Here is a 13,558-nt window from a genome sequence, read left to right on the forward strand (position 1 = left end):
AACATTAAAGGTTAAGGACTTCCTCATGGATACAAATCCCAGTATATGTCTAAATAAATTAGGACTCAAATTTATATACATATAGCTACTTTCCAAGTCCAATCTTTCTCCCCTGTATAAGTCCTCCTTCTCCTGAAAAATAAATGCTTTGGGGCTTTCTTCTGTAGCAGAGGGAAACATTAAATACAATTTGTAAGGAGTCTTTTTGATAGTTTATGCTTTTTATAGACCATAAGAAAGTCTTTATAAAGGCTTTAATCTTCTATGTTTTTATAGTTTTTATTTCTTATGGTTAAAATGGCTATTTCATTTACTGGATCATTTTAGTTAATTTTTGAATAAAGCATGGCAACTAGAACTGAGCATTATCTGATCCACCAACATTTAGGGATTTAAAATATTTAGTATGCTGATATCAGTGAATTGCAGAGTAAAATTCCTAAACTGACTCCTCCATAAAACAATGAAAAACCTCTGGAAATTAACCAAAGACCTGCAGCAAACTGGGGAGCATTTATTTAAGAAAAATGGCTCAACTACAGTAAGAATAGCTTTGTGCCATTTTAACTTGCCCTAGTCTGATCTCTCATTCCCCATTAGGAGCCTTGAAAACTAACACCGCATATTCCCAGTGCAGTCTTGTGTTCACGGAAATAAAGTAGTTGGAGTGTTCTGCAAATCCTCATCAAAAACAATTGTCATTATTTCACTTGTGTGGTGGATTCCCTCAAGGACCCCACCTGATACAGAGGAACAAAGGCAGGCATAAGACATATAAAAAACAAATAGCAAAATGGCAGATGTAAACCTTGCTTTATCAGTAATTACATTAAATGTAAACGGATTAAATTCTCTAGTTAAAAGGCAGGGTGAATTTAAAATAAAACATCATCAAACTATACGTTGTCTATATAGTAGATACATATTTACATTCAAAGACACAAATAGGCTGTAAATAAAAGAACAGGAAAAGATATAGCATGGCTAAAGTAACTGAAAGAGAACTGGAGTGGCTATACTAATAGAAGAAAACTGTTACCAAAGACATTAAGATGAAATGGTCAATTCATCAGGAAGCTGTAACAATCATAACCTTTTATGCAGCAAACAACAGAGCTCCAAAATACATAAAACAAACAAAAAAAGACAACTCAGCAATAACAGTCAGACTTCAGTGCTCCAATTCAATAATGAATAGAAATAAGCAGATGATCAATAAGGACACAGATGACTTGATCAACACTATAAACCAACTAGACCTAAAAGACATCTACAGAACACTCCTCCACCCAGCAATAGCACAAAAAACATTCTTCCCAAGTGCATATGGAATATTCTCCAGGATATATCATACTCAATACATTTAAAAGAACTGAAATCACACAATATATTTTCTGTGGTCATAATGGAAAGAAGCTAGAAGTCAATAACTGAAGGAAAAGAAAATTCACAAGTATGTGAAAATTAAATTCCTACATAATCAATGGATCAAAAAAAATCACAAGAGAAATTAGAACATACTTGAGATAAAAATGAAAGCATAACATATCAAAATATATGGGATGTAGTCAAAGAAGTGCTTAGCAGGAAATTTATAGGGACATATGCCTGCATTTAAAGACAAGAAAGGTGTCAAATCAATAACCTAATCTTTCAGGTTAATAAACTAGAAACAAAAGAGAAAACTCACTCCTAAACAAGCAGAAGGAGGAAATAGTAAAGACTCTAGTGAAAAGAAATATAAAAACATTAGAAAAAAAAGTAAGCCCCAAAATTGTTTTTTTGAAAAGATTAACAAAACTAACAAATGTTTAGCTCAGCTGTCCAAGTTTAAAAAAAGAAAAAAAGAGAAAAGACTCAAATAACTAAAATCAGGAATGAAAAAGGAGGTATTACTACTGACTTTGAACAAAATGTACTATTAGGGAATACTACGAAAAACTGTATGACAACAAATTGGATAATATACATGAAAGAGACAAAATTCTAGAACACAAACTATTAAAATAGACTCAAAAGGAAATAGATAACCTGACCAGTAACAGAGATTGAATTAGTAACTTAAAAAGTACTTACAAAGAAAAGCCCAGACCAAGATGGTTTAGCTGGTGAATTGTAATCAATCTTTCATAAACTCTTTCATAGTTTAGAAGGGAATACTTCTAAACTCATTATATTAAGGCCAACACTATCCCAACATCAAAATCAGGTAAAAGCATTCTGAAAATGAAAACCACAGACCAATATCCCTCGGATGCAAAAATCCTTAACAAAAGACTGACAAATTGAAACCAGCTGCATATGTAATGGATTAGATGTCATGACTAAGTGTGATTTACCCCTGAAATGAGAAATAATAATACACTATATTTGGTTCATTTAAAAAACCTCTGATATAATCATCTCAATAGATGCAGAAAAAATGTTTGACAGATATCCAACAAACTAGTAACAAAATGGAAATTCCTTAACCTAACAAAGGCTATCTATAAAAACCCATAGATAATATCATACTTAATGGCAAAAGACTGAAAGCTTTCCTCTTCAGGCAAAAGACAAGGAAGGGGTATTCACTCTTACCATTTCTATTCAACATTATACTGAAGGTTCTAGCCACAGCAATCAGACAAGAAAATAAATGAGAAGACATCCAGATTAGAAAAGAAGAGGTAAAATTATCTCGATTTTCAGATGAAATATATAAACAAAAAATCCTAAGAAATACACTAAAACCTATAATTAGAGCTAATAAAGGTGAGCAAAATTGCAGGATACGAGATCAATATACAAAATCATTCTTATTTCTATATGTTGGCAACAACTAATCCAAAAATGATATTAAAAATAATTCCACTTCAATAAAAAATATTTAGAAATAAATTTAGCAAAAGAAGTTCAAGATGTACACATCCTTGAAAGAAATTAAAGATCTAAGTAAACAAAAAGATACCCCATGTTCATGGATCAGAAGAGTAACTTATTTTTTCCTATGTTAAAAACAGGACCAGGCGCAGTGGCTCACGCCTGTAATCCTAACACTTTGGGAGGCCGAAGTGGGTGTATCACTTGAGGTTAGGAGTTCAAGACCAGCCTGGCCAACATGGTGAAACGCATCTCTACAATAAATATAAAAATTAGCCAGGCCTGGTGGCCCATGCCTGTAGTCCCAGCTACTGGGGAGGCTGAGGCAGAAGAATCGCTTGAACCTGGGAGGCAGAGGTTGTAGTGAGCTGAGATCACACCACAGCACTCCAGCCTGGGTGACAAGAGTGAGACTCACCTCAAAAAAAAAAAAAAAAGCTCCAAATCAGGTAATAGATGAATTATATAGAACTCATGTTAAGTTTCTTAGATGTATTCAAAGTATTATAAAAGTGATTGTCCTTATTCTCAGGAGAAATATATCCACAACTTACTTACAAATGGTATAGGAAAAAAACTATTGAACCGATGTGAAACACTTAGGAATATGGATATTCTTACAATATACTTTCAACATTTCTATTATGTCTGAAAATTTTTATAACAGGAAGTTGGAGAGGACACTGCCCTGAAAACAAAGCAGTCCCCCAGGGTAGGTGATGATAGCAATGAATACAAAGTGAAGAGATCTAAAAAAAGTTATGGTATTTCTAAAACTAGGAATTCATAAAGATCTTGCAGTGTCTACTTGGCATAGTTCAGGCTGAGGTATCTGACATTATCATGGTTTTGTAGAAGGGCGGAACATTTCTGGTTTTGTTATTTTTTTGATGGTGTTTCCTATGGTTTATCTTTTTGGCCATGGTACAACATGTGGCTGCTTCTCACAGGATACAATTTGTAAAGATTTTCCTAAGCCATTTGTAAATGGTAGCTGAAGACTCTCTATCCTGTAATACAGTTAATTTTCTTTTTTTTTTTGAGACAGAGTCTCGCTCTGTTGTCCAGGCTGGAGTGCAGTGGCGGGATCTCAGCTCACTGCAAGCTCCGCCTCCCGGGTTTACGCCATTCTCCCGCCTCAGCCTCCGGAGTAGCTGGAACCGCAGGCGCCCGCCACCTCGCCCGGCTAGTTTTTTGTATTTTTTTTAGTAGAGATGGGGTTTCACCGTGTTAGCCAGGATGGTCTCGATCTCCTGACCTCGTGATCCGCCCGTCTCGGCCTCCCAAAGTGCTGGGATTACAGGCTTGAGCCACCGTGCCCGGCCCTAATTTTCTTAAATGTACTTGTATTTGCCTAAAATTAATTTTCTTGAAACTCTACTAAGGATATAGAATCATGAAACTTTTGTGTTAAACAGTCCTAACATTTGTAAAGCAAAACTTATAAAAAATACAGCAAGGAACTGTGATGAAGAATTTCTCACATCATTTTTGTGAGAGATTAACACACTGCTCATCTTCAACTGAGTAAACAGACAAAAAGAATTTTTTGCAGAATTTGAAAAATATTAAAAAGTTGATTTAGTGGAATCAATGGACTATAAAGAGCTATAGAAATGGAATTCAAAATATTTTAAAAATTGATAATTTGTTAGATTGAAAGTACATCTCAATAAAAATATCAGAAACTCAGCCCCATTCTCTGACCACAATTTAATAAAACTAAAAATAAGAAAGTGTGAAACAAAACAAAATGAAATAAACCCTCAAACACATGAAAAATTTAAAAAGAAAACAAACTTCTAATTTAGGTCAAAGAAAAAAGCAAACCAATAATTCCACACTATTGGAAAATAATGGCAATTATAACAACTCATATGCATATCAAATGGAATATAGCCAAAACTATAATGAGAGGCAAATTCATAGATATAAATGTTCCTATCTTAAATGTGAAAGAATGAAAACAAAGTTAAGCATTCCATTTAAAAAGTAAGAAAAAAACCAAAGAAAACTAGAAGGAACAAAAATAAAAGCACCTAATAAATAAATAAAAAAAAAAACAGACAAGAAAATAAAACATAGCAGATTTTACTTGTCTAAAAAAGAAAAGTCAAAAAAATAAATTAGGTTAAGTGAAATTTGAAAAAAGAGGAAAATTCAATGTACAAAACTAGAAATATCAAAAAGCATATAAGATACAAAATATATTAAATTTATGAGAGAAACAAATGACCAAAATCAATGAATAAAGTAAAAACCTAACCACTGTAAAACACAAAAAATTGTCAAAGAAGGGCAGGGGGAGGGATTGCATTGGGAGTTATACCTGATATAAATGACGAATTGATGGGTGCTGACGAGTTGATGGGTGCAGCACACCAACATGGCACAAGTATACATATGTAACAAACCTGCATGTTATGCACATGTACCCTAGAACTTAAAGTATAATAAAAAAAAAAAAATTGTCAAAGAATTACCTCCAACAAAGGCTCCAGGCCTAGATGGTTTTGTAGTTGAGTTCTTTAAAACTTTCAAGAACAAATAAGTCCCATGCTATATAAACTGTTCCAGAGCACAGAAAATTAGGGAAAGAGTTCCAATTCATTTTGCAAAGCTGGCCTAACCCTGATATCAAAACCTGACAAAGATAGCATAAAAAGAAAGAAAATTACAGACCAAATTCATTTATGAATATAGATGCAAAGTTCCTAAATAATATACTTGAAAACAGAACTCAATGGTACACTACAAAATAACACATCTTGACATGAGGAGGACATTCATTCTAGAAATAAAAGTTTATATTAGGTATCTTTTTTTTTTTTGAGACAGGATCTCACTCTGTCACCCAGGCTGTAGTGCATTGGTGTGATCATGGCTTACTGCCGCCTCCACCTCCTGAGCTCAAGCAATCCTCCAACTCAGACTCTCATATAGCTAGGAATACCGGGGCAACGTCACCATGCCCGGCTAATTTTTTGTAGAGACAGGTCTTGCTCTGTTGCCCAGTCTGGTCTTAAACTTCTGGCCTCAAGTGATCCTCTTGGCTTGGCCCCCCAAAGTGTTGGGATTACAGGCATGAGACATTGTGCCCGGCCTATATTAAGTAATATCTTTATAAAATATATCACATCAACAGGTCAAATAAGAAGCACTGCAAAATAATCTCACTTGGATGCCAAAATATTTAATGAATATTCAATTCAATCAATATTCACTTCTTATTAAAAAGAAAATAATGTCTTGGTCAACTGTAAGTGATATATACTTAACATTGGTGAACTGACTGTAAGAGGAAATGATGCCTATCACTGCTATATGCAAAAGTGGAAGGAAAGTCTATTAAATGTAATAACAAAGTAAAGACAACGAAGAAGATACACAGGATAAACTACCTAGAAAAGTCAAAAGTAACAACTGAAAAATAAGGACTAAACAAAATTCAGTAAATATAAAATGTACAACGTAAAAATAACAGAAATCTAGGAAGTTCCTATAAACCAAAACAAATAGTAAAACATTTTTCACAATATGAATAATAGAAATTACCAAGGAATATGTTAAATAAGGAAATAAATGAACTTAATTGAGGGAAAAAAGGCAAAACATTACTGAAGGGCATGAAAGAAACATGTAAATTAAGAAACATATTTCTAGTCTGTAGTTAATTTTTCTTTTTTCTTTTTTTTTTTTTTTTGAGACGGAGTCTCGCTCTGTCGCCCGGGCTGGAGTGCAGTGGCCAGATCTCAGCTCACTGCAAGCTCCGCCTCCCGGGTTTACGCCATTCTCCTGCCTCAGCCTCCCAAGTAGCTGGGACTACAGGCGCCAGCCACCTCCCCCGGCTAGCTTTTTTTGTATTTTTTAGTAGAGACAGGGTTTCACCGTGTTAGCCAGGATGGTCTCGAACTCCTGACCTCGTGATCCGCCCGTCTCGGCCTCCCAAAGTGCTGGGATTACAGGCTTGAGCCACCGCGCCCGGCCTGTAGTTAATTTTTCTAAAATTTTCAGTTAATTTGTTTGAATCAAAATCCCTTTAGGGTTTCCTTTTTAAAATAAGAAAAGTGATTTGCAACTTCCTATAAAAAAAAAATTAACTGGTCAGAAAATAAAACCAAGAAAACTTGTGAAAAAGAGGTATGAGGAGGAAATATTGGTCCTGTCAGCTATTTAAACATGTAACAGCTAAAATATCTAAGTAGTAGAGTATTACCATAAGAACAGAGAACATAAAGGAAGAAAACTGAATCCAGAAGACTTTAGTAAGGTACATTATAGATTAGTGTTAAGACAGAAAAATTATTCGATAAAAAAGCTGGGATAATTAGTTAACCATTTAAAAAAAATTAAAGTAAGTACCTTATCTAATAGCATTTACTAAAATAAATCACAGATAGACTCAAGGCTTATATATAAAGAATAAAATAAAAAAATACCTAGGAAAAATATACGTGAGTATTCAGCAGCTGGTGGCATGGAGAAGTTTTTTCTAAGCATAATAGTAATGTTACAAGCTGTGACAAAAGTGTACAGATCAGACTACTTATTTAAAAATTAACTAAAATTAACAAACAGCAATCTTGAAAAAACATTTATGTTTTAATATTTATGTCTTTAATATATAAAGATTTATAATCATTACGAAATGGACATGTAAAAGGCTAGAACAAACATATCAGAAGGAAATGCATTTAGTGAATAATAAATAACAGTATTTAGCCAGCAATCCCAATTTTGATAATTTACATTATACAGCCAAGGATGTTCACTGCATTACTATTTGGAACTACCCTCTCACCCAAGAACTGCATAAACAGTGGAGCCAAATTTGGTTAAACAACAAAATGTATACATTAAAGAAGGCATTAGAAAAACTATTAAGGAAATAAAACCAGATGGTTATTTTCAGATAGTGACATTACAGGTGCTGTATTTCTTCTTTATACATTTATAACTATTTGCCCAAACTTTCATGATGAATATACATTTTACAATTAGAAAAATAGTGTAAAAATCAATGCACTAATAATTTTCCTGAAGACATAAATATTAGAATTCAAAAGCTTCAACAAATAAAAAAGCCCAAAATCATTTGTAAATTAAACTGTCTTTGCATACTGAAAGCTCCTTAAAGTTTTTTATTTGTATTATCTTAATTTAGCATGAAAACACAGTTAAAAAGAAGCCAGTCTTTACTGTCTGAGATTACATCTTCATTTTTTTCCTCAAAGGGATTTTACTTTTAATGACTATTAAAAGATTTTCACACAAATACATCTAAATACACTGAAATGAATTATAAAAGGGTCCATACACAACAGGAGTAACTTAAAAGAATACTTCATATTTCTTTCATTGAATATTGAGAACAGAATCAGTTTAAGACTGATCATTCTACGTTAAGTTTTTATTCGGGAAATTTCATTTAGGCACTCTAAACAGGATAATGAGTGCCTAATGATTGTGTGTCTAACTGAAATCTCTCCTGTGATTTAAAACTCCTGTTCTTAAAATATATAGCTATATTCTATTTAGTTTACTTTAGACAACAAAATTGTAAAACTTTTAACTATTTTCTAATACTTTGATCTACATTTTGCCTTTCTGTAGTGTTTCTACATTTTTTAATCTCTTTCAAATTATTTAAATCTAAATGGCAAATTATGGTTTTAGGCAATGCACAATCAAATAACAGAACAACTTGAAGCTTCTACATGCTATAATTCTATGGAAACACCAACATTCTTTCTTCCTAGCACGTCATGTTATTATGCTGTGTCTCTTACAATAACCACATTATTTGTACCCATGTATACTAACCATATGTAAACTAATTCATACTCTGAGCAGCTTATTCATTATCTACACTAAGTGGAAGTCCTGGCCAAATAATATGAGCAGTATTTCTAACTACTCATCCAATGTTTTCTACCCACTCAATTTGATATTACTCAACTTTAACAAGCTTACTTTCTTAACCTATTATGAACTCACACATGAAATCTGAGTTCTAGTCTTAGATCTGCCCCTCACTAGTTTTGTTACACTGGTAGAGTCACTTAACTTCTCTAGGTTTCAAGGTTTTCATCTATAAAAAGAGGACAGGAACACTGTGGAAGACCTATAAAGTCTGTTACAACACAACTTTTATTATCACTGTCAGGGATCAGGTTCCACTCTAATCACTCTTATGAAATTAGTGCCTACTATGTGGAAATGCTATGGGGAATACTACAGTAAATAAGTGAAATAGTGAAATTTTTTGAACTAAAATGCCCAGACTCAGATATTTTGTGTATAGTACTCTATTAATTATCATTAGCATAATTCTCTCCAATTCCATGAACACACTGGCATTTCTTTCCTAATCATGCTATTATAAAAACTCTCCCTTACCTGCTAATGCCTTTTTAAACTGTAGCCTATCTAAATGACTTTCTTTTATCTCTGTTGCTCTCTACTGAACTGTAAATTAATTGCTCAAAATTGGAGTTCTCACTACTCCCAAACAATGCGATGTTTTCGGTCTCTTTTGTTTAAAAAACCCTTTAACTTTTTTTAGAAAAAAAAAATCATAAGAATTGATGGGAATCTATGAAAAAGATTTCAAGGAAAAATTCAAATATTATAGGAAAACATAACCATGTCTTGCCAAAGGCAGAAAACTTTCAGGAATATAAGGACTGCTTTCATGGGCCAGGATCACCCTTCCGCAAATGCAGCGTGCTGTCTCTGAGGTAGTATGAAGGGTGGTGCAGTGGAAAGTCATCACTTCAAAAACTACATGAATACCTTGTATTCCCTCATTAGTCTGTTAAGGAAACATCACACATTTATTTGCCCAATGTGCCCTTTGGAAAACCAGCAAGACATCTTTGGATAATTAGTCCTTTAACATTCCCTACTTCAGAAAACCTTTAGAATTTTAGCTCTAAAAGAAACCTCAGCCTGGGCAATGGTAAAACTCCGTCTCTACAAAAAAACAAAAACAAAAATTAGCCGGGAAGGGTGATGCGTGCCTATAGTAGTAGCTACTCAGAGGGCTGAGGCAGGAGGATCGCTTGAGCCTGTGGGGGTAGGGGTGGGAGTTCAAGCTGCAGTGAGCTGTGATCGTTCCATTGCACTCCAGCCTGGGTGATAAGAATTAAACCCTGTCTCAAAAAACAAACAAACAAACAAAAAAGAAACCTCATACATCTTCAAGTGCCTCATTTTATAGATGAACCAATTGACAAAGACTGGCTAAAATACTTGCCTACATCACACAAGTTTAATGACAGAATCTATTCTCTTGATCTTCAATCCAGAGTTTCAACATATCATACAAGTTTACCTGATTTCTATAACCTTTTACTGAAATCAAATTTGCTTCTTTGAAGTTTCAGAGGGTTCTATTTTAACTAACTTGAATTTAATGAAGAATCCATGCTTACTCTAAGTGTGTGTGTGTGTGTGTGTGTGTGTGTGTGTGTGTGTTTGTGTGTATGCTTAATAAGGGCAAGGGCTGTGTCTTTTTACAATTTTATCCTGAGAACTTATCACAGGGTCTGGCATATAGGTATTCAATGGATTGCTGTAGACTGAATGAATGAACAAGTTGGATCACATGCACTCTCAGTTTTAACCTTTATAAAGAGAAAATAAATCTAGAGTTCTTCAGTTTAACTTTGTTCTCTTGATCATTTCAGATACTTTTATCTACACTTTCTTCTAGCTCCACTGTGTTTCTTTTGGTGAGGTAGTAAGAACTGTGAATAGATACCAATAATCTCAGTAAATACAGTTTCCTTTGCGTTACCTTATACTGGTTAGCAATAGCACTTATTTGACACTTTTTCCCCCAAATTTGCAAGTACAACACATTAATGCTTGTTGGTTTGACACTTCAGTATGCCCCCAAATTTGGTTTTATTTACTCTGCTGGAATAAATTCCTCCTTCCAAATCAATTATAAAAATGTTAAATGAGACTATATTTAGCACCTATTAACCTTTTTCTAACCCGAAGGGCTCATCAGCCTCTATATTTTTGTATCCTGGATTTAAATAAATTGTAAATGCAACCTAATTTGAGTGTCTAATATGTGCAAGTCACTGAACTCTCTTGTCCTTGATAAATAATATACAATATTCTTTGGTATGGAGAAGAATTAGAAGACTTTTAGATTCATGAAAAGGGCCTTTAAAAAGTCCAAGTGAAAAATCATGTTTTAGTTTTTCCTTATGTATTGATTTATTTATTGCCTTCCACTCTCTAACCCCAGATACACACTTCCTATCATACTTAAAAATTCTACAGGAATCCTTTTATTCACCAATCCTATACCACTGTCTTTGTACTCTCTGACCTCAGATACACACTTCCTATCATACTTAAAAATTCTACAGAAATCCTTTTATTCACCAATCCTATACCACTGTCCTTGTACTCTCTGACCTCCCTCCTGTTATCCTGAAGAATTCTACAGAAATCCTTTTATTCATTAATCCTGTCCTTTATTACACATGCTACTACAGAAGCTTAGAGCTGAAATGAATCTTTAGAGACTTCTAAGTGTAATTCCCATATACCAGCTTGATATTCACCAATAATAAAACAAGTCACTATGGCCAAGTATAGTATTTTACCTCTTTAATATATCAGCATGCCATATTACACACAGTACTTACTTGTACTCATCATAGACTTCCTGTTTGGGCAGTGAAGTCTCCGGATGTTCCTCTAGGGTATTCCGAATCCAGGAAAAGGCATGCATTTGTTGTGCCCGACTAGATGACATGGCATTCTGATCACTAATAGAATAAAAACATGTTTTAGCCGACCAGATAGCAATTCGTTAATAATTTTTGAGCAAGGCCTAAATGTTCCACTAAAGAACTGTTTGCAAATACGCTATAAACGACCAAACCAAACTTAGGAAATCTAGTAGATAATTGTCCAGCTATGGTTGTGAGCTGTTTTCTACAGCTAGTGTAAGACTGAAGTTACTCCCCTGCTCCATCCCTCCCTATGCAGGTGATGGAGCACTGACAAAGTATTTGTTTTGGTCAAATATCACATTTAAGTGGATATTTGCTCATGTACTTGCCTGTTCATTTGCCTACACTTACCAAATCATCAAATTTTAAAACAAAATTATACAAAAATTGCTTATTTCTATTTGCTCAGCATTCTCAAATGATATATATACATATATAGACATACACACATACATATATACACACATATATAAACATACATAAACACACATAAATATATAAATATATAACTACTTGGAAATCTTACTAAAGCATTCTATGCTCCAGAATGGAATTCGCACCAGAGAGATCCTGAACAGACAAATCTCCCCCTACAATCCTTCCTAAAGCCAGGCCCGCTGTCATAGGCTGACACATCCATTAAACATTGTAAGATTTACTATATGGAAGTATTACTTATAAATAAATACCAAAATGGACACCAAAGATAGGACAAGGGAAGCTACTCTACTGATTCTGACATCCATCTCAGCTATCTGTAAGAATAATTTATTTCAAAAACACTGAGCAAGTGTCTAGGACATAACATGATTAAAACAGTTATAAATTTGGTCTGAGGGAAAAAAAGATAAAACTCAAATAATTTTCATTTCATTTATTTCTATATACAGTTTTAAAAAATAGAATGAGCATAATTTATATGAATGAAATGAATTCTGAGAAATAAAAGGTTAAGGAAACTTTTAAAAATTACAATGACTGAATGAACAACTTCTCTCCACATTTTCTATAATTTTTAATGATGAAACTATAGTAATACCCCAAGCACTTAACACACCTTACATTTATGAATTCATGCTTCATACAGGCAATTTCACTTTAATTTGTTTTAGATTCTATGATGTGTTTACCTGATAGTACCTAAAAAAACTCTTGTACATTATTCCTTATGATACTGATCTGTTTAATTCTTTGGTTTTCTGTTCAATTTTCACAATCCGTCACACTGCATAAACATATATTCATCTGTCTATGAAACAAACCCAAATTGCATGTCATAGCATTTACCCAGTTGCACAAATAAATTAGCAAAAACTGCAAGTAAATACTTAACCAAATATCAAAGACTAAAATGATGTATTGTTTTGCCAGTATGTTTTCTAATGATTTCAGGAATATTGCAAAAACCATAACAACCAAAACATACACACCTCACATATATCCTAGGGACATCCTATAAACAGCATAATTATAGCAAAGACAATAATAGATATACCTTTTCTCTCCATTGCTGAGACCAGAAGGCAGCTGAAGGTAGAGGTAGAGTTTCTCTAGGTCTGTAAACTTCTCAACTTCTTGCTGTTTACAAAGGATTAAAAAGAAAGATCATTTTTAAAAAACACTCATTTTTCCCCAAACAAAATTTACTAACATCTCCCTAAAAATAATGACTGTTTAAGACAGATGAATCATTTGTCTTTTCTCATCACTAAAATAATACAATTATGTTATCTGATAAATGTACTGCATATACAAATTTAATAAAAGAAAATGGTACTTACCTATTAGTTCTTATATCATGGGCATAAATAAAATTATTGACCAAGGCTCAGAAAAAAAAAATCACATTTAAAGAAGGAGGGTTTTACTTGTCCTAATTGTAGGACAAGTACTGGACCAGGAATCAAGAGAAACATTTATTAGTTAGTCTTTGT

General features: G+C 33.4%; 1 protein-coding gene across 4 annotated transcripts in view; it reads right to left on the reverse strand.

The window, feature by feature from the left end:
- Window positions 1–13,558, reverse strand: part of RFX7 (regulatory factor X7) — a 170,599-nt gene that overhangs the window by 38,708 nt on the left and 118,333 nt on the right. For all 4 annotated transcript variants that reach the window (XR_004057279.1, XM_030930413.1, XM_030930415.1 and 1 more), the window contains exons 4-5: window positions 13,120–13,202; window positions 11,535–11,657 (exon numbers count right to left, since the gene is read on the reverse strand). Coding sequence is in view for 3 of the 4 variants with exons in the window: in XM_030930413.1 (XP_030786273.1) it covers window positions 11,535–11,657; window positions 13,120–13,202 (206 nt within the window). In the remaining variant the exon portion in view is untranslated. The remainder of the gene's footprint in view (window positions 1–11,534; window positions 11,658–13,119; window positions 13,203–13,558) is intronic.

Source organism: Rhinopithecus roxellana, chromosome 5 (genome assembly GCF_007565055.1).
Source record: "Rhinopithecus roxellana isolate Shanxi Qingling chromosome 5, ASM756505v1, whole genome shotgun sequence".
Classification (NCBI taxonomy): Eukaryota; Metazoa; Chordata; class Mammalia; order Primates; family Cercopithecidae; genus Rhinopithecus; species Rhinopithecus roxellana.